Source organism: Rhamphochromis longiceps, linkage group LG3 (genome assembly GCF_057381845.1).
Source record: "Rhamphochromis longiceps isolate RC_006_pf linkage group LG3, R_longiceps_female_GT1.1, whole genome shotgun sequence".
Classification (NCBI taxonomy): Eukaryota; Metazoa; Chordata; class Actinopteri; order Cichliformes; family Cichlidae; genus Rhamphochromis; species Rhamphochromis longiceps.
The window spans coordinates 67,257,152-67,284,581 of NC_140559.1; the positions used below are offsets into that span (position 1 = coordinate 67,257,152).

The 27,430-nt window shown below is 41.5% G+C and overlaps 2 protein-coding genes across 2 annotated transcripts in view; both read left to right on the forward strand.

Annotated features, from left to right (window-relative positions):
- LOC146676482 (protein NLRC3-like) overlaps positions 1–19,995 on the forward strand; it is a 30,173-nt gene extending 10,178 nt beyond the window's left edge. Inside the window, exons 6-7 of the mRNA XM_085400826.1 lie at positions 15,429–15,602; positions 16,278–19,995. Coding sequence (XP_085256952.1) covers positions 15,429–15,602; positions 16,278–16,287 — 184 coding nt within the window. The 3' untranslated portion in view covers positions 16,288–19,995. The remainder of the gene's footprint in view (positions 1–15,428; positions 15,603–16,277) is intronic.
- LOC146676476 (protein NLRC3-like) overlaps positions 1–27,430 on the forward strand; it is a 455,324-nt gene that overhangs the window by 281,036 nt on the left and 146,858 nt on the right. The window lies entirely within an intron of this gene.

The window sequence follows — 27,430 nt, forward strand, 5'->3', positions numbered from 1 at the left end:
GAGGTCACGGCACACAGCAGACAGTGGGAAATATTATAACTCTGATCATTTATCAGCACATATCCATATGTATAAAAACAAAGCTGACACTGTGAGACTTGATCAGAGGTGTGATCATCACAGCAGAGGCCTTTGTGTCAAAGTCACTGAGGATCAAACAGAAACACATGAAGCAGATTTTCCTGTTCTGGCTTTTTATAGCAGATAACCTTCAAAATATTCTGCAGTCCATCAAAAACTGAAGCAAACCATGAATCATGTTGAAATCTCCCAATTCTTTTAATCTTTGGGCTGAAGGAAGGACAATACTCGGTGTATAAATGCTCAATCAACAATCATTTATTTCCATACAATTCAACACAAAGAGCATTAAAACATCCGGACGGGAGAGATGCTGCCAGAGGGTCAGGCACATGTCTCAAAATGGTGACGGGTTACACAGCCTTTTATAGCTCCTAGCGGCCCCCACCTAGTCGTAAAAGCCTAAACATTCACATTCTTTCTCTGTTACGGCGCCTAAGTTATGACCTCGGCAGTTGTTTCTCTGCTCTCTGTAAGGTGGGGGTATGGAATGTGGTCTATCTCTTCTGCCCTAGACACCATGTCTCCTGCTTACAACCTTCTTTTTATGATTCAACAATAAAGCATGTCAAGAAAACAGTGTAACACATTCACAGCAGATCAAGGATACAGAGTGATGCACACTTATCTAATGAACTACAAAAATGAATATGTTCTTTTAACCCAAAAGTATAATGAGAACTAAACTACATACACAGCACGCCATCTAAACTAAAGGAAATTATATGACCTACAGCAGTTAACATAATTCAACTACTTTGATTACATATATGAGGTAACATATGATAGCAGAATAATCTCACCATTCCCCCTTTGATCTCTTTTTCTCAAAGAGATCACTTACAACATACACTCTAATGGTGCAATGTCCACGTCTCCTTGGTCCTGAGGCCCTCTGTCCCCCTTTAACGGGTGGACCATGTGTGGGATGACCTCTGTGTTTACGCAGTTCAGATGCAAGAAAAGTTAGATTTACAACAATAACAGCAGTTACCAATGACACTCCCATCACTCCCCAATTCTCCCACAGCTTTATTTCGGTGCTCCAGTTTTCCACCCCCATTTTAATTCCCCCTTATACCTTTCAAATGTACTTAGACTAGAACCTCTGTCTAAGGAGCTTTTAACTTTTATTTTTATTGCTGCAGCTACCAGTATCTTCCAGTCGGGTGATTCTCATCTTCTTTCTTCGACCTCCGGGGTTCGACCACCCTTTAGTCATTGCACAGTTCTGGGGATTATTCTGCCCCGATTTCAAACAAGGATCTGTGTTTTGGGATCACCGCCGTGTCCCCCTTTTTGCCAAGAGCCTCTTGAACCTCGTTGGTCTGGTGTTCCTGGTTTTCGCCAACCCCTTCATGGTTATTGCTGTGTTTATGGGATCCATCTTCTCAAGGAGCCCAAACGTCATGACACTTGACCCCAGTTGCTGTCTCGGCAGTCCCTACATCTGTCTCTGCTGTGAAGGGTCCTCACATCTCCGGGTCCCCGTCTGGTGTCTGTTCCTTTCTCTGCAAAGCAGAAAACCAAAACATCTCTCTCCCTAGCCTTGATAATCTAATATTGTTATCCATTGTTCTTCTAATGATTCAAATTTGGTTCAAAATATTATGTTCAGGACCTATTCTAATCATAATCTATGTGTGTGTAAAAGAAATTAAAAATTAATGAACCATTTCTAAGTCTAACACATTATATGCTTAAGTTTTACCATAGCTAAATTATTAAACACACAAATAAAGTCATAAGATGTTCATAAAACCATTGTTTAATGTTCAGACTCAACTTCCCCCTTTTTGACACACTCCCATGTGTCAATTCGTCGGAGTTATGTGAAGCTACAGTCTCCTCCTCCAGTCTCTCTTATCCTCCTGCTCCTGCAAAAACAAAACAAAGCGAAGCATCCACCCTTCTCTTGCCGGCTGGGTGAATTGTTTATTGGCATTTACTAATCCTAAAGTTGGTACAGTCTTTGTCTCAGTATCAAGTCAGTTAAAACTTTTAGTCGTCAGTCCATCACAGTCCAGTCACATGCATACCTCCACACACATTCATACCAGATGTTGCTGATAATGGAGTCTCCTGCGCAACCTATTCGAGCATCCATCACCAGCAAGATGACGTCATCATTTTAAAGGAAAACAGTTCCTTGTTGTTTTTTTGACCGGATTGACTTGCTGCAATCCTTTTAGACTCAGGACTTCTCATGTGATCAGTGTCCCCTATAAGTGAATTTCTCCCAAGCCAATTACAATCATGGAGAAGCACACTTTGCAACTGTTTACAGTAATAATATTTTATAGCGCTTTAAATCTCAATCTTTCAGGCCTGGTTTAAAGAGCTGATTGTTAAATCATGAACTCACAAAATATCACCATATCACCACCGGTGGATCACACCTCTCAGATTTTCTTATCTCAGTGCACTGTAACAAAAACGAAAACAGACATAACCAACAAAATACTAATAAAATAACACATACTAGGTCCCGTTGCAGACATGTCCAAGCATAAAACCATTTCTCTCTCTCGCTTACGAGAAAGAACACAAGCCAAAGCTCACTGATCAAATCAAGCTAGCGCTAAGCAAAACCAAAAAATCAACCAGAAATTCACAGGAACTTTTGCTTCCTGCCGGGACAATATTGTGTGGGAATGAGAAGCTCAGGTGCGTAACACCTTTTGTTCCTCCTTGAATTAAATCTCAATCACAGAAAATGCCGTACTCCGACCTAAACTTACCCTATTCATTCATCATTTTCACTCTGTGCCACTGTTCCTCATCAGGGCTGTGTGAAGCACAGCAAAGAATTCAGTCAAGGCCTTGAGCCATAAACAGACACCACGCACAGACATTGTTTTCATAACCAAACCGTTTTAGACCTTATTCCTAAAATCTACTTAAATGCCCTCTGGGTGACATATAACACATTCTAAGTAATCAATGGTCATCAATGGCTTCTCATAAAAATTATGTATTGGGATGTTTGTGAAGTCAATACCTCCAATATATCAATCCGATCCGTTGTCGGATGAAGCTTTTGACCTTGAGAGACTAAGTGCCAGCTCCTTATAAGCACATTTGCAGTGTGTGTGTATAAAAGTGAACAACAGACATCAAACCAAATTGGGCATTCTTAATTCTAACTTCCATTTAAATGTAGTACTCAGTTTCTGATCATCTAATTATGCTTCTCACTGGTTCTCTAAATTGTCTAGAAACCTTTAATTTTGCCATACCTAAATTATTAAAACACAAACGAAATCATAGACCCCTTATATAGCTTTTTGCCTTTATGAGCACACTTCTATAATGAGCAACAACCTGCAATCTGTACCAAAAATCTTCATGGTTACACCTGCAATTAAAGACCAGATGCACTTTATATCCGTTTTAATTCTTCCTTATCTAAAACCTCCTCAGTTTCAGGTTAGTTTTGATTAGTCTCAATTAATAGTTCTAGTTGTATTTGCAATCTCCCCACTGCAAACTGCACAAGAACATTACACATCCTCTCTAAAACACTCTCCCGTCCACCTGTAACCTTGTGTAAAAACATCAGTCAGCAGTTACATGTTAAGCTCCTTCAACTCCCCATTCACCTAAAAAGCAAATCTGTTAAATCAAACAGCTTATTTACAACCACCTGTAAATCATACGAGTCCTAAAAAGATTCAGCACAACAGACAAGTATCATGTTCAGGTTTTCCCCGATCATTAAATCACTATTATTGCCACAATTTTGTTTTAATCACACTTGGGCAATATTACTCCACTTGTTTTATCACTCAGAGCCCCCTAATGGCCAGTTAGTGAGCTCTACGTTAAACTGTCCCCAAATTTGTTATTTGTTATTATTACTTGTTTTATTATTATTCTTTGTTTTCATGTCACTTGTCTGTTTTCTACTGCACCCTCCTCACGCATCCTTACCAAAGCAAAGCAAACATTAGCAGCACACTGACCGCGGTCAGGCATCCACATTCCAGAGGTGCTATAAAAAGATTTCCTGTCAGAAGAAAACATTAAGAACTGTAACGCTGTAGAGAAGAAAATATAAATGTTAACGCTGCGCAGGTGTGTAAAGTTAAATCGTCATGCAACCTCAGATGTCGCTGTCATCTATCTGCTCCTGTAAAAAGAAACCCATAAATTCATCCACCCTTTTATCCTATCTAGGTGGAGGTTAACCTTAAGTCGTAGTCAAGTCTTGTCATCCTTTACCAGTCAGTCCGTTTGTTTTTATTTCCAGTCTTTCATCCATTCATTCATTCATTCATTCATCCATTCTTTCCTTTGCTGATAGTGGAAACCATCGCCGCATTTAGATTTCCGCCCTCAGCAAGATGACGTCATTTCAAAAAGGAAAACAAGAACTTTTTATTTTCCATAGAAAAATAGTTCCTCATGTTTTGGACTGGATTGAATCGCTACAATCCTTTTAAACAGGGACTTACGACCTGATCAGGTCCCTACAGGTAGCTTTCTCCCTGGCCAGTTGTAATCTGGAAAGCCCACCTTATATTTGCTCTTCCCGAGAATTTGTCAGCGCTGTTATTCACTGTTGCAGGCCTGCTTAGAACAAAAATGAGAAAAAAGAGAGCTAATTATTAGCTCATGAAAACACAAAACAAAATCACCTGACAGGTTTTCTCTATGTGCACTGTTCAAAATATAAAACAAAATAAAATGAAGATAACAAAAACAAAAATGCAGACACCCGGGTCTTAGGACTTGTCACTGAATATTCCTCCCATCAGTAAAAATACCAACCTAAACCTACACAGAGTCAAATCAACACCACCTCAACCTTTTCATATTCATAAACCTATATGTTTTGTGTTCGTGAAACAAAATTGAACCGTTTCCATATTAAATACTTTGAGCTCTTGAAATATTTTAATTCTCTTAATTCTGCCAGTTTGTCTCAACACTTATTCAATGACTTTTATTCAATTGCAACTTGGTCACTCAAATCTTACCTGTTCAAATTGCCTAGGGTTCAACAAAGTCTAGATCCTAGTTATCATGGAACTTGAACGGGTGTACGATGATTTACTTACAGTAATTTAGAATCATCACTCAACCTAGCTCTACTACTGGCACTGTGTGACTTTTCTCACACTGGAAACCAGAATTTAGTACAGATCTTTAATACCTCAGGCAATCGTGGTCAAGGGCTGGCCCCCCCTTTCTCTTCTTCTTAGTCCGTGTGTTCCTCCTTTTATTAAATCTCCATCACAATGATGTGGCGCTCTGAAATAAGACTCACACTGTTAATTCATCGTTTTCACTCTGCACCACTGCTCAGGCTTTCTTTTCTTTTTTAGTGTACAGTAAACAATTGAGTCGAGGCCTTAAGCCCCAGATATCTCGCACAGGCATCGTTTTCATAACCCAACCGCTCTGGACTCTGCTCCCCAGACCACACAAATGCCCTCTGGGCTTATTATTGTAACAGATTCTATATTTGAATTTGTTGTGTGCAGCATTGAGCCTTTGTCAGTAAAGCATTCTTCATTGCAGCAGCTGGAGCATTGTGTGTCACTTCTTAGTGAATTAGATCAACATTTTGATTTTGGTGCATGGGTATGTATCAGTTTTCACTCACTCAACGAGTGCATAAGTGTTCATGTGTGTGTTTCTCTTCATTCTAAGTCGGCGCATGCAGAAGTGTGTGTTTGTGTGTTGGTGTATGTTTGTGTTCATCACCTTCCTGTTCTGTAGTTTAGGTAAACCAGCAGCCTGAAGCATGCCCTGGGGTCCTGCCCTCCTCTTTGGGTCTGTTTTCATCCGTTGTTGCAGCTGCCTGCATCTTCTCCTCGTAACTTGACCCTTTTGCTTCTGTAGCTCCTTCAGGGCTTGCTCCTGCTGTTGGAGCTTTGCATCAGGTCTGACGACCTCCTGCTCCAGCAAGCTTCCGCCTGATTTCAAGTCCTTTACGTCAAACTACAAGTCTGACTGATGAGTTCAATTAGCAGCCAGCTCCTCAGGAGCCATGCTCAGTTTCTGCTCTGATGCCTTAAGCTCTTACTGAGGGCAAAAACCTCCGAGTCTTTTCCTTCCACGTCAGATCGGAGTCTATTTATGTTGTCCTTACTTTGCTCCACGGCCTTCTGCAGCTCTGCTATTCGGCTCTTCTCAGAGGTCAGCATTCTTTTGCTCACCCTTCCTTTTCCTCCGGGCTTAATGCGCGTCTCGTCACAGCTCTGTCAGCTGAAGCTTTAGCGTTCTCCATCTCTGCTGCATGAGATTGTTTTCTGCAGCACTGTTGACATCCTCAAGTTGTTGTTGTGAGTCCAGCTGCTGTGGCCTTCAGGGGTCAAAGGGTCAAAGATGATAGCGGAGAGGGCAACGATGGTAGAGGGGAGGGCAGGAGTCCAGGTCAGCTTCGGCTTTCAGAAAAAACAAAAACAAAACAACAACAGGCGAACAGGAAAATGATGTTGTGTTGGCTGTGTTATCCAGAGAGGGGAGAAACAACGGGGCCTCCTCTCCCCCCTTTTTGTTTTTTCTCACCATATAATCAACTCATAACCCCCCAAGTTGGCAGGACAACACAGGTACGTGTTAAAATTCTTACGATCATGTTTAAAAACCTAAAAAGGAATTTTCTGTCATTCAGTAATCATTTGTCTTAAGCAATCAACAAATGCATGTCACAATTTGACTCTTTTAACCACTACATTTGTCGTGTCCTCACTGGATGGTCAGACCAGTGTCTTTTCTTTTGAAGTTAAGGTGTTGTCCCGCAACCCAGAGAGTTTATTTGTCAGTAGTGGATAAACTATATCATTTAAAAACAGGTGTATGTTAAGTGTCGCTACTTTAACCTTGCTTGTACGTGCACGTGTATGTAAGCTGTTTCTTCATTGCATGTATGGGTGCGTCTGTATGTGGGTTAATTTAACTTTTTCTCAAACGAGGCATTTCTCTAACACGCACATGTGTCTGTTCCACACACTTCTCATACCTTTCTCTGGTTGTGTGTGGTTTTATTTGTTTCAGTCATTTACCAGGAACATCTTTTCCTTTTTTCCATGTCTTCCGCCAGAGGTTAACACTGGTGAGATTCAGGGACACAGCACCAGGAGCAGTTCAGCGAGAAAAACTCGCCTAACACTTCATTCTTTCTTTTTCCCGGGTGGGGTGGGGACAACTCTGGTGTCCAGCCGTGAATTTTTAGCCAAAGCTTGGCCTGTCTTCTGCTGCCGTACTCAGGTTTCCAGGTTAAGAAAAAACCACCTGTATAAAGACACTAAACATACATTTAGTATTTGTATAAACATAACTGCCTATATTATTGAACTGAACCAAGGGTCAGTTGAAGACCCTATAAATCCTGCTTCATTTCCCGTATTTATCACTCACTCCTACTCTTGAGGAGGGTTGATTTAACTCTTTACTAACTTTAAACCCCTCAAGTAAAAATTCATATGTTCTTGACTGCAAACACAAAAACTGCTTGATGTTGTTACTAATTATTTTCCTCCACAGCACTCCGAATCATGTTTTCTCTTGTGTCCAGCAGGGGAAGAAGGTGACCTCCACTATCACTGCTCCCCTAGTTGGAGACAATTTTCTCACTCAAAAACTCCTATGCATCAATTTAAACATGCGAAGCCAGCAAAAATTCACACTCGTACACCTACAGCAAAGCTTTAACATAACAATAATCCAACTCCTCCCTTAAACGGGAGAAATCACCCTGAATCAACCAACTCCCTTCTATATAAAACGTCAAACAAAGATAAACCACAGACATTTCTACACTTCTGTGTCTTCCAAGCTGCACAATAGGCAGAAAATCACCGATTAATCACAGTCTATTCAATTTATACTTAACATCACAACAAGAGAAAAACCTGCTCTTTCACAGCTCTCACGCCTAAAGTCACCAACTCCAAAACCACAGAAACCAATCAATATAGTCAAAACTCTTACACACAGCCTCTGAAATAATAAAAAAAAATCACCAAACACTCGGTTACTCTTTTCACTCGCTCTTTCTCACTCCCTTCTTCCTCATTCTTCCCCATACACCATGCACGCTCGCTCCCGCGGACCCGCTCGGCCCCGCGGACTCACTCGGCCCCCACCTTTTTTCTCTCACAGAGACAGAGAGAGAGACCCTTTTCCTTTTTTCTCCAGGAGTTTCAGATTTAACAGGATGACAGTTTATAGAACTTATTTACACTTGATTTACACACCCATGTAATTTATATTCTATTTACACACGGGCCCGCATAGACATAAGAAAACACTATATGCCAGAACAGCTTATCTTCTTTATTTCTCTATTTCTATACCGGTATTCCTAACTTTTAGACCAATGTAAAAGCTGTAAGCCCAGGCCGCGCCTTGCTGGTCAATCCCCCGCGTCGGGAACGCCCTCGCCGGCCGCGGTCAAGTTTCTAAACTAATTAATTTATACCTGCTCCCCGTCAGAAAACCAGGAGCTCCACCTGCCACGTAACCTATCACAGATCACGCTTTTGGCTTTACTTAAAGTTCACAGGTCCCTGACGTTAACAGGGGCAGGCGAGTCCGACTCTGTCGATCAAAAAATGCAGTATAAAGACAATTCACTCGTAGAATTGCCGGCCTGTTAACTGAGTGTCCCAAGTTCTCAACGGAAGGCCAACTCCGGGCTAAAACCTAACCACGCGTCCGCGATTAGGGGTCAGTGCCACCTGCTGAACGAAACTGCATTCCTAGGGGCCGCGCCCCCGTCCTAATTAACATTACTCTATATATTATAAGCATCACTGCGAGGTCTCCGCCTCCAGTCTAATTACCTGACGCCCGAAACCGCGTTTCTGCTGATCAATTAAGCCAAATTCCCTACACTACCGATTTACTGTCTGGCATTAAACACTTTAAACCGTATTGTCTTAAACACATATTACCTCTTAGCTCAAAATTCACCCCCAAAATAAACAGCACTAAATTTAGACAGACCAATATTCCCTATTTTTAAAACTAATTACCCAAGATCAGAACAGAACAGAAGCCCCACTGAGTGAACATTTAATTTATCTTAATTTCCAATTCAGCACCTTTGGACGTCAACAGGCGGTGCTTACCTCTCCTATTCCGGGGCCCATCACTCAGTCGACCTCCTGGCTGTCCGTCTGACACCACTTATACCCCAGCCAAGCTCCATTTGTCCCTCCTCAAACCGGGTTTTTCGGCACCAGAATTGTCATGGTTCGGATTTTGAGGAAGAGACTACGACTGGGATATAGTTTGGGTCAGCACAGATCATTTTATTAAAACACACATTACAGTGTGGGAAGAGCCGGACTTCTTCCTCGTTTGCACAAAGACAGAAAGCTTTATAGTCATTATGACGTCAGAAGAATTCAGAAACATTCCCCTATCTCCTTCTATGTCCTTCTATGGCTAAGAACACCAACATGTTCCAGATGTTTCCACTCATGCTTTCTGGGAACCTAACCAATTGTGTATACAGAGTGTGCAGTTTTGTGAGTGTGGGTCCAGGCTAAAAAGTTCACCGTGTCCTCATATGACTTTACTGCGGCCTGCCTGGAGATACAGCTAAACTGGTGCTTTTCGCCACATAATAGAGTATTACTTCCAAACTGGGTTTTATCCTGCGTGTTCTGAAATAAATGATAAATGATACATGATAACCTAATGATAAGTGATGCAGACTAATGAAGTAATAATGAAATAATAACAGTGCATGTAAATGATACCCAAGTACCAGTAAAATAACAGGTTTTCCTCGACAGATGCTCCGGACGCCTTCCCAACCTCCACAAGTCCGCTGGCCCCAAAATTCAACCCAATTTCCTGTGCTCTTAAAACCTTCATTTCTCCTCTAATTCTCTCCTCGCTGCTGTCTGTTTCACAGCTGCTGATTCGTGTTGGGTGTGGTTCCCATTCCTTATAATTTTGCTTCGGCCGCTGTGCTTGTGGGGGCAGTTGGTCCAGGTCCGCAGCTTCCTGTATTAACACACTAAGAGATTTATTTAATTTCATTTTCATCACTGTTAAACAGATAAGCAGGCAACACGCCTACCTTGACAGCGTAAACTGCACGCCAGTCTCCCAACATATTCCTCTCTCTACTCCTCCATAATTCTCCACTACACACCTCTTACTATCTCTCTTTTTTATTTTTATTTTTATTTTTATTTTTATTACACCACAGAGTAATACACCCAATTATGCCCGTCTATCTCTATGTGGCTCCAAATTCCCTCTTTATTTAATTTCACACTCGTCAGGGGACAGGCACACAAGAATTTCAACCACTTAGACGAGGAATTCAACCTTTTTATATTTCACCTATGATAGAACTCAACCTTAGATGTAAAAGCATTCTCTTGTTCTATTCCAGAATAAATGTGAACCCGTGATTACACGGTCGTCCCAGGGTTATTTCTGTAGCTATACGGAAGTCCTCAGTTCCCAAGTCGCCACCTCGGCATCCAGACACCGCTGGGCCTAGCCGCGCGTCCACGACCAGGAGGGTCGCCACACCTTGAACGAAATTTGTTTCCACAGGTACACTAGGCATCAACCTTTAGATCTTAAAGCATTCTCTTCGCACTAATGTCCTCCTATTCAAACACATCAACCGTCACTGTCACTTTGTTTCACTCTTCACACACAGACCACACACCCAGAGCGCGCCTCACACACAGCACCCAGAGCGCCTTACACACACAATACCCAGAGCGCCTTACACACACAGCACCCAGAGCGCCTTACACACACAGCACCCAGAGCGCCTTACACACACAGCACCCAGAGCGCCTTACACACACAATACCCAGAGCGCCTTACACACACAGCACCCAGAGCGCCTTACACACACACACCACTTCTCATCAGCGGGACTTTACACAGAAACCTCTGAGCTCAACTGTTAGAACCCTTTAAAGCACAACTGCACCATCGAACATATACCCCTTTCTCTGCGCTTATGACCGCCACCACGGGGCAAAATCGCATCATAAATGTGATGCATACGTCCCCGAAGCTATTACTGATATCATAAGCCAGGTTCTGCTTTACCTTTATTTCATGGCAAGTAAAATTTTACTTATTATTTTATGACCGCAGCCCTCGAGGCTCAACTGATACCATAAACTAGAGATGGCACGATACCACTTTTTTATGTCCGATACCGATACCGATATCATAAATTTGGATATCTGCCGATACCGATATGAATCCGATATAGTGTTTTTTAATCAACAAAACTGTTTTTTAAATATCTTGCTGCATTTTGTATAAGTTCATACTCAAGTTTAAAACAACAACTACACTAAAGCTATTCTGTTATACCTGTATGCAAAAAAAAATATTTCATATTTCAGCAATACTGATCAATCTAATAAACTTAAACCTACACCATCCTCCCTATTCTGGTATTTTAAAGAGTACTTAGCATAAATATTAAGCAACCTAACTAATAGGGTTCCAACTCCCAGCAACAACAAAAATAAATAAATAAAAAATAGGGAACCACCCCTCACGCTCCACCTCATGATGCTTAATCGCCGTAATCAACCTTAATTTGATGCAGTGTGAAAAAAAATGCACAGAAATCAATTATTTTTCAAGAAATATTAAATAGATTCAACATCTTTCTTCAACAGAATTGCAGACTGCACAGATGGTACCTTCCCAAAGGAAAAAGTACTATAGCTTACTAGGGTATATATATTAGACTTAATAGTTACTATATACAGTAATTGACTTCTATTCATTTTGCATCAAATTAAAACTTTGGGTGTCAGATAATTATTTATTAAAAGCTAGACATTTTAAATGAGAATAAGAAAGAAAAGTATGTCTTTGTGCCCCCTTTTCCCTGTTAATGCCCTATCGGCCCCCCTGGCTAAACTTTGCTAGATCCGCCCCTGCACAGTTACCAGCCGTCAGCTACGTAGAAAAAGATCCTGGTGTAGAAAGTAATATTAAATAAATTCTAACAACAGCTGATCAAGCTTAAACGTGCTGCTGTTGTTCAGCCGCTGGTTTCCTCTTTCTGGTGCAAAGTGGGCCAAAAGCAAACTAGAGACACGGACTCGCGACAGAAAAGCCGATCAGCTGATCGTTAAGCAGTTTCATGATTGAAGTAGCAGCAAGAAGAGGCAGTCGCTTGTCAAGCTTAACGCAGGAATGCTTTACAAACATTCAGAGATGGACTTACACACTTGCTTTACTTCTCTCGGGATAACTTTGTCGGAGATGAAATGCCGGGTTGCTAGCGAAGCTCCACATGCTATCCAGACCACCGACAGGTCCCGCATGCCACAGCCGCTCTATCACGTGATGCATACTGCTCCGACTGCTAACGTTCTGAGGTGAGTTACGGCGTGTTGCAAGTTTTGTGAGGTGCTTTCGTGATATTTAATGGATCGGATTAAATTTTTTATTTTTCTCCGATATCCGATCCAGTAATTTAGGTCAGTATCGGACCGATACCGATACGTAATATCGGATCGGTCCATCTCTACCATAAACCACCATCAGACCTCTATTCAATGTACTGAAATCAGCACCAATCACTACTGCACTCACGGCCGTATCATAAACCAAAACCTACGGACATGTTGCGCTTTTGGCGTTGCCAGTGTTCAACTGCACCGTTAGCCAGCATCTGCTTTTCCTTAATTCTATATTCAATTTTATAGCCGCATCAACGAGGACTTAACCGACACCATAAACCAACTTCAAAACCTCTATTCAATGTACTGGACTTATGGCCGCGTCTCCAAGAGATTCTAATGTATTATTGCTGCAGAAGCCAGTCTTAGACAAAGTTAAATGTGGAAGGTAAAGTGGGCTGCAACAAGCTCAACGTAGTATGTTATTAGTTTCTCGGTAGAAGCAGTTTATCTTAACACACTGGAATTCAGCCTCAACTTATGTTGTTAGTATCTTGCGCCAAAAACCAGACACCGACAAATTTACTGTGAAAATACGTGTAACTCAGCGAACAGATTAATTTGGAAAGCCCAATATGCACATTCGGTATTTATAATACAACAGGCTGTGCTTACCTTTTTATATTTGGACCGGTCCTCTGTTCACCTCGCCTCACGATCTCACCAAAGGCCAAATCTGCACCTCCTCAGCACACCAAAGATCTGGGTCACCAGGCACCAAGTTGTTGAAATCTCCCAATTCTTTTAATCTTTGGGCTGAAGGAAGGACAATACTCGGTGTATAAATGCTCAATCAACAATCATTTATTCCCATACAATTCAACACAAAGAGCATTAAAACATCCGGACGGAAGAGATGCTGCCAGAGGGTCAGGCACATGTCTCAAAATGGTGACGGGTTACACAGCCTTTTATAGCTCCTAGCGGCCCCCACCTAGTCGTAAAAGCCTAAACATTCACATTCTTTCTCTGTTACGGCGCCTAAGTTATGACCTCGGCAGTTGTTTCTCTGCTCTCTGTAAGGTGGGGGTATGGAATGTGGTCTATCTCTTCTGCCCTAGACACCATGTCTCCTGCTTACAACCTTCTTTTTATGATTCAACAATAAAGCATGTCAAGAAAACAGTGTAACACATTCACAGCAGATCAAGGATACAGAGTGATGCACACTTATCTAATGAACTACAAAAATGAATATGTTCTTTTAACCCAAAAGTATAATGAGAACTAAACTGCATACACAGCACACCATCTAAACTAAAGGAAATTATATGACCTACAGCAGTTAACATAATTCAACTACTTTGATTACATATATGAGGTAACATATGATAGCAGAATAATCTCACAATCAACATGTGAACATGACCTGATGCTGCTGAAGTGAAGCAAAGTTACAGAGGTTTGATTACAGACACAGCTGAGCGTTTGTAATCTGTCATCATTTTAAAAGGTTTAACTTTCTTCAGTATTGAACAGCAGAAATGAGGCTTTGTTTTGGGAGGCCAACAGCAGTGAACACAACAGCAGACTGGTGCGTAATAAGCAGTGAATAATGCAGGAAACAGATTTTTGAAGGTAAACTGTTCTTGAAGTACACTGAGAGAGAGAGAGAGAGAGCTGTGCAGGAAGTAAACGTCAAAGTCAGAGAGAATTCATGACGATGTTCATCAAACGTAAAGCGTAGTTTGGATCTTCTTTTGCTGCTGGTTCAGTCAGATTTGGTTGGAGACAGATGAAACCTGCAGCTTCAGGATCTGTGAGCTGTCCACTTTCAGCCCCGACGGCGTGTCCGTGTACGTGCCGTCGAGTGAACGATCCACGCTCTGTGTTTCCATCTTTGTGTGTTTAGCTGCTCTCATTTACTGTTTTATCTGTTTGCTTGTTGTTGAAATACTTTTGGGAGCTTTAACCTGAGATTCTGGCAAAATACATTTATATTAAAAATCGATTCAGGATTGAATGAATCAACATCGCTTTATTCAAATTAAAACCATTTAAATAGGAAAATCCATTTTTTTACAGCCGCCTCTAATGCTGGGTAATGTCAGCTGGTCCATGTGCAGCTGGCTGTGAGGCTCAGGGAGCGTCTACAAAGTGTAACACTGAAAGAACATCATCCATAAATATTGAGTAATAACTGGACTCTCATACAGCGAGACTCAAATGCCTTTAAACATCAGCTTATCCTGCTGATCCAAGTCCAACACTGAGTTTGTAAAAACATGTTTGTCAATCATTTTGTTTGGTTTCTGAGGAAAATGATTCAATAACTTGCTGCTAATACACAACATTTCATCATATTTCCTCATAACCCTCTTTTGTCTGACCATTTGATCCCATTTGAATTTGCAATAAAGGATCCACAGAGTTTGGTGACAATAATGACAGTAGATGTTTGTGTGAAAGTGCTGGAAGCAAATGAGTGTGTGATGTTCTTTCAGTGTTGCACTTTGTAGACGCTCCCTGAGCACTGGTCTCACAGCCAGCTGCACATAGAGACCAGTGTTGTTAGTCCAGGTCAGAAGATGACTTGTTGGAATGAAAATGAGCTTGTAGTTTGTCTGCTTTAATAATGTGACTGGAAAAAGGTGTTGGACTTCAAATATGTCCATTTCTTTCACACTTCACCTTTAAAAGTGAAGCCTTGTGGTTCCTGGAAGGAAAAACACGACTTTTTCAAGTCTTTGTCCTGTTTTTATGAGAAATGTACGACTTTAATGTGAAACATTCAGAGTTTTTTCTCTTGTTGTGTTTGTTTGAAGCTGCTTCCTGTTGGCTTCAGCTGTTTGGAGTTTCCATTTTCTAAACTTCTACATTCTGAACCTTCTTCAGCTCTGAACAGATGATGAAACACTGAATGATTTCAAGCTCACACTTTGTCTAATAAACTTACATCTTTCATTCTTTACACAGATTGAGCTGGTGTGGTTTGTCAGAGATCAGCTGTGATTATCTGGCAGCAGCACTGAAGTCCAACCCCTCCCATCTGAGACAGCTGGAGCTATATTTGAACAACCTGAAGGATCCAGATGTGAAGCAGCTGTCTGATCTTCAGCAGAGTCCAAACTACAGACTGGAGACTCTGCTGTAAGTAGAGTGATGGAGTGAGTGGGTGGTGCTGTCAGCAGTATTGTACTAAACACAGTCAGTATGAAACAAAGATCCAGTGTTTCCTGTAAAGCTGCAGCTTCTCAGTGAAGCTGTGAGAGGAGAATGGTGACAGGCTTCAGGATTGGACACAAACACTTCCTGTTTCTGACCTTTATGGTCACCATGGTAACGGCTGACACGCTCTGATCAAACACTGTCAACAGCCAATCAGCTCTCTGAACAAAGCAGCACGCAGACCAATGACTGCATTCATTTCCAAGTTTAAAGCAGTGAAGAACACAGTCTGTAGGTGAGGAAGAATTTAGTGAGAGCAGATGTTTGGATGGAATTCCTCCAGTTAACAGCTGGAACCGTCCATCTGGATTGTTGGGCTTGTTGTTGGGGTTCCTACAGAGCTCAGAGTGGACACACCAAGGTTCTTCTAATGAATGAAAGTCCAAACTCAAACTAGGAGGGAAAAACATTTTCATCAACTTCAATAAAAATCCAAAGATTAGAAAAAGTGAAGCAACAATGAGTCCTAGTACAGTCCCAGCACTGAAGTCCCTGCTGCTCTTTATACTGGATGTGCTGCATCACTGACTGACAGCTGATGAAGAGTCTCTGGAAACACTCGTTTATCTCCTCTGCTCTTCCTTCTTCTCTCTGCAGGTGGAGGTGATGATGGTAAACAGGACGGTGTGTGTGCTGAGAGAGGAGGAGCTGTGTCCTGATGATCCAGAGAGGTTGAAGCAGCAGCAGCTTGTGTGTAGAGACGCTCTGACTGGGCCATGTTACTGGGAGGTGGAGAGGAGAGCTTCATCCAGCAGTGACTGACAGAGGAATGAGAAGAAGTGCAGATGACTGTCAGTGCTGCAGAGTGAACTGCTCTGAGAACAGCTCCACTGTCAGACACAATGTAGAGTCCAGCATCATCCCTGTGTGTCCCTCTGGATCTGACAGAGGATCATCAGTGTATCTGGACTGCTCTGCTGCTGCTCTGTCCTTCTACAGTCTCTGCACAGTCTCTGTCTGACTCTGGCTTCAGACCCTCCTGGATCAAACTCACCTGGAAAGACTTTCAAACATCACTCAATAGATTTGAATACAGAATATATTTGATATATACTGTAGATGTACTGTAGAGTTGCAGTTTGTCACTTGTAAATACAGTCTGTGACCAGCTATGAGCTGAAAGATCTTTCTAGAAACAGGAAATGTTTTCACTCTTCTGTTGCTTTTTCATATATTTCCACAACATTAATATTGATCCCACCTGTCTCACCTGTTTCATGCTTTTATACATAATAACAGGACACGTGTGATCTGAGCGCTGCTGTGCTTGCTGTGCTGCACGTCTTCATTTAGATAACAGAGACATCTAGTGGTTCAGAGGGAGAACTGCAGGAGGTGGAGCTGTGTTTTAGCATGGAAAACTTTTTATCTTTTAGGTGCAGATACAAATATGACAAGTATCAGTGTGAGATACAAAAGGTCACATCAGTCAGCAGAGGGAACAGTGATCACACAGCAATGTAAGAATAGAAACATAACAGTGAATCTGTTTTCTATTTTAATTATTTTACTGACACATTTAATGAATTATTTAATGATGTATTTATTTAATTCATGTTGCTACTCCTGGCCTTGCATCGCTGTTCATAAATACATTTTATTTGTCAGCTTCACCCATCAAAGTCAGGGGGCGGGGTTAATGCTGATCAAGTCAAAACCATTGCTTTGGTCTGGTGGGTGTTCTTTTAGTGGGCTTTTCTGTCACGGCCTGCGTGGCAGACTATGATGAGGGGAAGGACGACCCAAATGCTGGACTCTTTGATGAGGTCAGTGCGTTTATTTACAGTGATGCAAAATAATCCAAACAACAATAAATCCCCAGTGCGTTCCCGACTCTGACATGTCCTCTTGCCAGTGTTAGTGTTCTTTGTCTCCGCTCCTCAGTGTCTGAGCACCCCGTGCTCGCTGCCCTCTCGTCTCCACACTCCTCCTGGGGAATAACAAAGAGGCAGCCGTCAGCAACACCACAATGCAGCAGACTAACCTTAACTAACTCGCCAAGAGACTAACGTGAAGATGATCCAGCATCGGAGACAGCTCCACCACACTCCTAAGTAGCTCCTCTGACGAGGCTTGATCAGCTGCAGGTGTGAGTAATTCTCCTCCGCAGGTGTGGCCAGGCTCCTGGCTGACACACCCACACACACACCTAGATACACAAACATGGAAACAGGAGACAGCAGCACCAAAAACACACATGTCCATAACTTCTTACAGGCCCTGGGTCACCCAGACCCATGACAATTTCTCAAAACTAAGTAGGCCTACACACCAGGGTTTGGACATGTGTGGACCCAAACTATACTTACACTTTACCCTTTTTTGTGTGTCACCAAATACACTTTAATATCTTCTAGACAAGAATGTAGTGGCATAATCTTTGACCTCCTAAGACCCGAACTCCTCCATGGCATTCATTTTTAATTTCTCTTTGATATTTGGGCTGATTGGGACCTGATGAATGTAAAAACAAAGAATTTTTTACCAAATTTTTGTTTCTCAGAAAAATGAGAGCCACATATGAGGATATTTGTCTAAAATTTCGATAGCACAGTGGCAGTATAACATCCTTGTAAGTGGATATCAGGCCCTTGTAGAGCAAAATGTAGTATTTTGGTCTAAACAACCCAAAATGTGATGTCCCAGAGCGTTCTCACTCCCGAGGCGTAACATGTCGACGTTTTGTCACGTCCCGCGGCGTTCCTGAGGAACGCGAAAGGAGACCTTCGGCGTTCTTATGGTACGCGGCGGGTTATGGCTGGAATCCAGTGCAATGACGCTCCCGCGGGAGTAGACGTTCCAGCCCTGTATTCCAGCCCTAAACCTAACCTTATCCCTAGCCCTGACCATAACCTTATTCCTGACCTTAACCAGGACTTTAATGATGTTAAATAGTGTGTTTCTAAGCGATTTGAAGAATAAGAGCGAACATGTGTAGGTTCAGTCCAGACGGTTCTCATATTTCCTCTTTTTCCGAGGTCGTCATTTAGGAACGTGGTGGGTAGCCGAAAACGTAATATGGTGACGATTTGTCACCTAGCGTAAAATGTTACGCTTTGGGAGTGAGAACGGGTTGGATGTCCACATATGTGGACGCCAGGTCCTAGGAGGTTAAATATCTGCTCACTTTGTCAAAATGAACCTGATCATCTCTGATGAGTTCAGTGATGTCTGCCAGCTCACCTTGCAAGTGGTCGAGCTCATACCGCCGACAACGCGGCCACAACTTGTAAACCTCCTGCTGACTATCAGCTCTGGAGTTATTTATTTATGTTAGTTTTAACTGTTCCTGCAGAAAGTAAGCACGTGTTACTGATAAAAAGTCCAATAGAAGCAAAGTCTAAAGTTTGAAAACAAAAACCAAAATCTGTCTGATTAAGATCTGATCTTTGGGGGGTTTCAATAAGCAGTGTGACCCGTTTATATGCATCAGGGGTGGGTTTGATTGTCGATTTATCGATTAAAATCGATTCTCGCATGGATAACGTGATATCGATTCATTAAAATCCTGAATCGATTTTTTAATATAAATTTATTTTGGCCAAAACGCCAGAATCTCAGGTTAAACCTCCAAAAATTTCAACAACCACCAAACAGCTAAAACAGTAAATGAGAGCAGGAACACGGATTCTGCACAAAGACGTAAACACAAAGCGCGGAGCCGCCGACGCATCAGAATCAGTGAGATGTGACTTTCTCACCTGACTGCACGGACACGAGCTGAAAGCCGACAGCTCGCTGATTCTGATGTTTCCGCGCTTTGTGTTTACGCCCTTTTTGCGCTGATTCTGAAGCTGCAGGTTTGATGTCTCTCCAAACAATATTGAGTAAACCAGCAGCAAAAGAAGCTCCAAACTACGCTTCACATAAACATCGTCATGAATTCCCTCTGATTGTTTTTCTGCCACCAGGATAAAATCACACTTCATGCACAGCTCTCTCTCTCTCTCTCTCTCTGTACTTCTAGAACAGTTTCCTGTTTTCTGCATTATTCGCTTGCTTGTTATGCACAAGTCTACCGTTCTTACAGCCTGTTGGCCGCTGTTTTTTTTTCTTTTACTTACTTCTGAAAACAAAGCCTCATTTCTGCCGTTCAATACTGAACAAATTAAAACTTTTTAAAATGATGCAAAATTGCAAAATGCTCAGCTGTGTCTGTAATCAAACCTCTGTAACTTTGCTCTGCTTCACGTCAGCAGCATCAGGTAATGTTTATATGTTCATTAATGGTTTTCTTTCGTTTTTGATGTTCTGCAGAATATTTGTATAAAATCCCAGGCCAGGAAAACCTTCATGTTTTTCTGTTTGATCCTCAGCTACTTTGACACAAAGGCCTCTGCTGTGATGCTCACAGCTTTGATAAAGTCTCGCAAGTGTTAGATTTCTTTTATAGATATAAAAATATAGAAATGTACTGATGCATGATCTGAATTATAATATTTCTGACTGTCTGAGGCAAAATTTCCCCGATTCAAATTGAATCAAATCGTGGATCGAATCGATTCTAGAAATGAGTGACGATACCAGCCCTAATATGCATGTTTTAATAAAAGAGATAATGTTGGTGTTTCAGTCATGTAGTAACTGTTAGCTTTAACTGTACAAGGCTTGTTAGACATAATGAAACACATCGTACAGATTTCTGGATGTTAGACTATAATTTTTATAATGATTATTAATCTTGAGTCTAAAAAGTCAGTCAAGTATATCCAGGATATCTTTCTGTTAACTGGATTCACTGACCCTAACACTGGGACCAGGATAAGCGGTCGCATGAAGCTGGTTATCAGCTGACAATCTTATTATTTAATTAATTTCATTAAGTTGTTTAATTTTTCTAATTTTTCCTCTACATTTCCCCTGAAATGAAGGGATTGTGTTGAACATGCTTTAGTTCCTCACATTTTTCTGCATCTCTTTGTTCAACCCCCTGAATTAAAGCTGAAAGTCTGCACTTCAAACACATCTGAGTTGTTGCATTTAAAATTTATTTTAGTGTATGTACAGAACCAAAATCAGAAACTAAGTTCTCTCTGTCCAGATATTTATGGACCTAACTGTATAATCTATACAGCACGTAAAAAAATGCTGTAAATAAAGAAGTCTGTGAAAATGTGGCACTTAAGGTCAATTTAAACTGAAGTGATATAATCTTCTCCCCACAGTTTGAGTTTGTATTGTCTCAGCTGCAGACAGACTATGATATTAATATTATTAGTTATAAATATTATTAGTTATAAAGGACACCTTCCTGCCTTTAGTCTTATTCATGATGATTATTAGTCGTCTTCTAATGTCCACAAGTCTGTATGATGTGTTTCATAGTTTCTAACAAGCCTTTTAAACTTAAGTTACTGCATTGCTGAAACACCAACATCTGCTTATTGAACAAAACAAAAACAACCAAAAGACCACACATCTGATTTTATTTTTATTTTAATAGACTTCCAAAGATTATACCAGATAACTGGCCTCAGAATATAATTGAATAAACATTTTTAGAAACGATAACCTAATCCTGTCTTGACAGGCTGAGCTCTTCAGTATCCACCAACAGCATCGTCATGCTGAGTCAGACGTTTCTGCTCCTGGTGGAAATACTCTTCCTCTTTCCACATTGTACCAAATGTTTTTAAATGTTAGTTTCAATTTAAAATTAAAGATTAAAAAAGTCTAACACATGATGCAAATGTAAACAAAAGCCCCTCTGCAGTATCAAGTCTGCATGGAAAAGTGACACACTTTAGGTGATCTCCATCCTTGGGAAAAGTGCTGTCAGCTATTTCCCAGTCCCCTGGCGTCTGTGCTGTTCACAGAATCACAATTCCATCGCTGAACTTCCTCTCTGCACCGTCGATTAGAGCTTGGCACGCTCCCTTCATCCTTCTGCTTCTGTTCCAACGCCGCTGAAGAATTAGGGCAGAGCACATCGTACACCCTAGTTGTCTTCCTCAACGTCAGCGTTGAATCTCTTTCACTCCTTCTGGTTGTTTGCTGTTCAAAGTCTCCTCTCGACGATCTTCTGGAAGCTCAGTAGCACAGCTCACTGTGGGATGTCTGCTGTGCTGAAGGTGATCTCTGCTCCTCTATGATCCTCCTGAAGCCTCTCTCCAGGCCTCAGCTTCCATCTTGTGGACGATCAGTCACTCCTATTCACAGCACTTCACGACACCTGCAAGTTAAAAATTGACACTCCTCTTTTGCCACACGGCTCTCGCCATGTGTCAACTCCACACAATGAGACATGCACAAGAATGTTGCACATTCTCTCTGAAAAATTCTCCAGGGTTTCTCTTGGAGCAGCTTCACTCCAAACCTGTAACCCTGTGTCAAAGAAACATTAGTCAGTGGTTAAATGTTAAGATTGTTCAACTCCCAGCTCCACCCGGAGCCTGTATCCTTGCCTGTAGACAAAACCCTGTAAGTTAAAACAAACTTCACATTTGCAAACAACTGTAGCTCATAAGAGTAATAAAGTATTCAGCATCACAGAGACAAGTATCATTGCAGGTTCATTCTAAATCATTAAACTCCTGCTTTTTTGCCATAATTTGCTCCAAATCATCGATCATCTCAACTTCATCCCACATTGTAATCAGTGACTTTCCTGAAGTTTGTCACTCACTTGTTTCATCACTATGAGCTCAATAGTGGTCAGATAATGAGCCCATTTTAACTATTCTATAACCCTGCACATCTGCTCAGTTGTCACTTGTCTGTCTGTGCTGAATCCTTTACAAGCACATTAGAGAAACATTAGCAGTAGCATCCTAGGTCAGGCCTGGGTCACCAGACTCCAGAGGTGCTGTAAAAGGTCATAAAGTTAACACTCTGCTGTAAAAGAAGTAACACTGGCTTCAACACAGGATGTCTCTCACACTGTATTCACATCTCCACTGTAATATTCACATTCCTCAACAACACAGTGTAATTTCATCACCAACATACAGCCTGTCAACACAGTTTCCTTCACACAAAAACTCAGTAATCCTGTGGTAGAAAAACATTATTAAGTTGTGTCCTGCTGTAAATCACATGATCAAATCACATGATTAACCCTCTGCTGTAGAAAAGTAATGTAAATGTTAGTGCTGCGCAGGTGTGTACACACTTTCTCACAGTGACCTCTGCATTGTGAGTAATACAGGATCATGAATAACACACTGCTGGTAAATTCACAGACACACAGAAAAATTACAGCTAAAAGCTTCAATTTGCAGAGTTCACACAGTCATGTGACCCAACGTTTCCTCCTCTGGTCTCCTCCTGCTCCTGCAACAAAAGACACACACAGAGATACATCCACCCCTTTGTCACATCTGGGTGGGGGTTAACCTTTGCATAGTGGTGTTAAGTCAGTCAACTCTTGTCAGCTTTCAGCAGTCCAGTCAGGTCCCCATTTTTTTCACTCATTTTTTATTCATTCAGTGCTGATAGTGGAATCTATCGCCGCATTTCGTTTCCACCCTCAGCAATATGACGCCATTTCAAAAAAAGAAAAAGAATTTAGACTGGATTACCGCTGAATCCTTTTAGACAGGGACTCGCTTCCTAATTGTCCCAATAAGTGGCTTTCTCCTGAACCCATTTTAATTTTGGAGAAACTCACTTTGCAACCGTTCCCGACAACATGTTGTGTAGTTCTTCCTGTTCAAATGTTCAGATGTGCTTTAAATGACAGAGATTTAGCAACAAACTTTCAGTGCACTGTGAAAGTAACAGAATAAAAAGGAAAAAAGAAAGAAAGGCCTTGTTAAGTCATGACACGTGTTCTTCATCCCAGGAGGGGAAATCATACCAAACCTAACTGGCAGGTTCAACTTTGCAACGAAAGACAAATCATCAGCCAGATTAATCTCAAACATTCAGCCACACACCTCACACCACACAACATAACCCTGTTGTCTCATCACATAATGAGTTTCTTCTCATGTAACCAAATGTGTGCCATGTTAAAACTTCTTCACACACCAGAAACTCAACAATCAGCTCACTCAGCTCACTCATTCAAGACCCCTCATCAGCATCCTGTTTTCTCCTCTATGATGCAACCATCTGTCCTCCAAAATGATATTCGTCCACTAGTTTATGTATCACTTTCATCTTACTAGTGACTTGGACAAGATGACAAACAGAATCTCATGCTTAGACTCTGTCTGGTCTTCATGAGTTTCATTGTATGTGTATGTAGGGTTAGTATGGTTGATACATTTTCTGTTTGTGTGTGTTTTGTGTACTTTTCTCATTTTGTGGTCCAGACCTCTTCTCAATTTTCCCCTTAAAGCAGTCAGTTTCCTTTTTCCCAGGATTGCTAACCCACTTTTTGATTTCCCACACTAAACAACAGACTTCCTCTGTGTTCTCACCTGCTCCCTCCACTCTGTTCTCCTCTCCCACTTTGCAGTCCAATGGCAGTCAGTTTTCTTCAGCTTTGTCCTGGTTCATCCTCACTGTCTCATCTTGCCATTCCACTCCAAACATGGCAAATGTCACTCAGACAGTCTCCTCAAAAGTCATCTTCACACACAGTGAAGTTGCAGCTTGCTGGAAACGCATCTCCATCCATCCATGATGATGGGTTTTCTTTCTCTTTGATGCCGTTTGCACACACTGCTGCTGGGCCTCTCTCAGGACTCTGCTGTTGTCTCTTGGCCTGCTGTCAACTGTTGATGTTCATGCCTGTGCTTCTGGAACTGCACTCCTTATCTTCAAGGAGAGGTTAGCTTCCTTGGAGCTTGTTTTTACAGGGTGAGGAACACATAGGAGTTAAGCTGTAAACACAATTCAGCCAAAACTCGGCCTGAGTGTTTCCTAATGATGTTAACCTATAATTTTCTTCCAACTGCTGCTCATGGAAAATTGATCCAGGTCTGCTTTTCACCGAAAGTGACAAACTAAGACATTTTCATTATTCTCATCACTGCTTAAACAACACACATCTCTCTCCCCCTTTTTTTGAACTCTCCTTCCTTACAAACATAAAGTGAGATTGTAGCTGTTTCAGGCTGAGAAACACTCTTCATGTTATCATTGTTTTTTTTTCATCAACAACACAACTATTTTATTTCTTTTGTGTCCACTGGGGTAGAAGGTGACCTGCAGAATCATCTCTGCCCCAGTTCAACACCACTTCACACACACACATACTTTCACACCTCTCTGTAACTCACACACATCAGACGTCAGACACAATCACCTGCTTTTTGCCAAAACAAAAACATGATGCTGATGTTACAAAAGTCTCACACACATGAATCAGGATGCAGAAAAGCTGTTGCCCATCTGAGGTGTGAGGAAGAAACTGAACTCACGGACAGCTGCATGCTCGAGTTATCATCGCTCTGTTTCCCTCCCTCTGATGCGTTCAACCAGCTCCTGCTCTGAAAATGTGTAGCTTGCTCATCAGCTTAAAAGTGACTGCATACAAAACAACAATCAGACTCACACAGACCACGTCTGGCCTGCACACACAAAATAGGCACCAACAAGAGCTCTGACTTCCTTTTGGGAAAGAAACCAACACTCAACGCCCTCAGAGGCGGAGAAAAACGTTTTAAACCCTCCTTTCGGTGGAGAACCTGCTTAATCCTCCTTTTAAAAAAAACAAAAAAAACAAAACCCACCCACACACACACCATAAAGAAAAATTGGTGTAGAAACCAGGTAGCTTGCATCTACACGCACAGCTTGCGCACTCACGTACGTGCATTTTAACGCACGGTCACGTAGCCGCTCTCTAAGACCTTCTGTACTCACTGTTTGTGTTGTTTCGTTCACAGGTGTTAAGGTTCAAAAATTGAGGAAGGAGAGTACAAACCACCATGGTCCAGAAGATCTTGGTCAAACAATGATTTTAATGAATACACACGTGTGGGAAATCAACTCTGTACGCAGACAGCAATTGATCTTCGACTTACTAAAAGCACAAACAATTATTTTATACCATCAGGGTTTGATTACTGACACCCCTTCATGCGTCACAGATACATTTTATACATACGTCAAATCAACACCACAATGACTTTTAACACAGTTCGAAAGAACATCATCTTCTATTTTCATGGCTGGCCCTTCCTGTCTACCTTTCAGTTCTTGTCTTGTTCCTCTTTCTTGCCGAGACAACAAGGAACGGTTCCTCTTTTACAGAGACACTTTCGCAGTTACAACCAGACATGACTAACCTCTTTCCTATAAATAAATCTAACTAATGAGTGTGTGTGTGTGTGTGTGTTGACCTCACATGCTCTCTTCATCTCTCACCTACTAACTGTCTGTGTCTTGTCCTTAAATACTCTTTCTCAATTCACCTGTTGCACTTCTGACCTTTCACCAGAACAGAGGCTCATCTTTATGTGTAACCTAACTGAAACTACATGTACTATGTTGAATAAATGTTTTAATCAAGAACCTCTACTAAACATAATAACTGTGTGCATAAGCATCTTAAGGCCTTCTCAAAGCTATCTGTTACATTGTTAAAGCAATGATCATTTTTGAATAACCTAGTAATTCAAATAGCCTTGTCTAGCCTGCTGCTCAAAATAACCTAGACTTTGCTTTCACTTCTGCAAACTCTCTGTAAGCCTGCAGTTTCCTGTCAGCCTGTGACTTTTAGCCTTTTCTGACAGACACACTGTTTAAACACACTGTGTGTGTGTGTGTGTGTGTGTGTGTGTGTTTGCGTGTGTGTGTGTGTGTGTGTGTGTGTGTGTGTGTGTGTGTGTGTGTGTGTGTGTGTGTGTGTGTGTTTGCGTGTGTGTGTGTGTGTGTGTGTGTGTGTGTGTGTGTGTGTGTGTGTGTGTGTGTGTGTGCACTGTCACGCTGCTCTGACTGGTCAGTAACTCTGTTCTACATATTGTAGTAAATAAGCTGTTGATAAGATGAACAGGTGCTGACTTACCTGTTCCTGTTTTTGGGAGCCAGTAAACAGGCTGCTGGTAGCAGGTGGACAGTACAGCCTGGCTTATCGTTATGGTAACAGCAGGTGGGTGGGACTGGGTGTGTTTGGGGAGGGGGTTGGGTTACTGTGTTAGTATATTAATAGTATTCAAAAGCAATATGTGTTTACTGATGCTGTTGAAACAGACGTGCTCATCCCCTCATTGTTTAGTATATTTAATAAATAATTGTTATTATTATCAATATTATTATCAGATTAAGTGAAATTCATTCAGTCCAACTCAAAGAGAATTTCTATTTGTGCAAAATATTCTGTTTGCATAACATCAAGAAGCATAAATTCTTATTAAAATATGTAAGAAAACCTAAAGTGTTGTTTAGTTAGTGGGTGGATGGTAATCTTGGTTTCCTTTGTTTGGGACAAACATTTTGGAATATTTGTTTGAGAGGAAGAACTTTATATTATATATATTATATATATTATAACACACGATAACTTTAAATGAATGTCGTGTTTTTAATTCCGCTCCGGACTCGTGAATCTCAACCCAGCAGCAGCGGTAACGTTTGCACGTCCTCTCCCGTTAATGCGGCAGGTAAATCATCAACTAACAGTGCATATTATGTTAGTGCGATCTGCCTTATTACAAACTTGCCATCACTGTGCATTTAAGTGACCATGATGAGAGAGACAGAGTCTGGCTCAGATGTTGGCAGTTCTCGCTGCAGTCTGCCGGTAGCGTCTTCTTTCAGGCCAGGATAGACGAACGTCACCGAGCAGTGACTCAGTTTGTGGTCAAAGGCTTGCACCGATTTTCGGTAAGTGAATGTGTTTAATTGTAGGCAGGGAT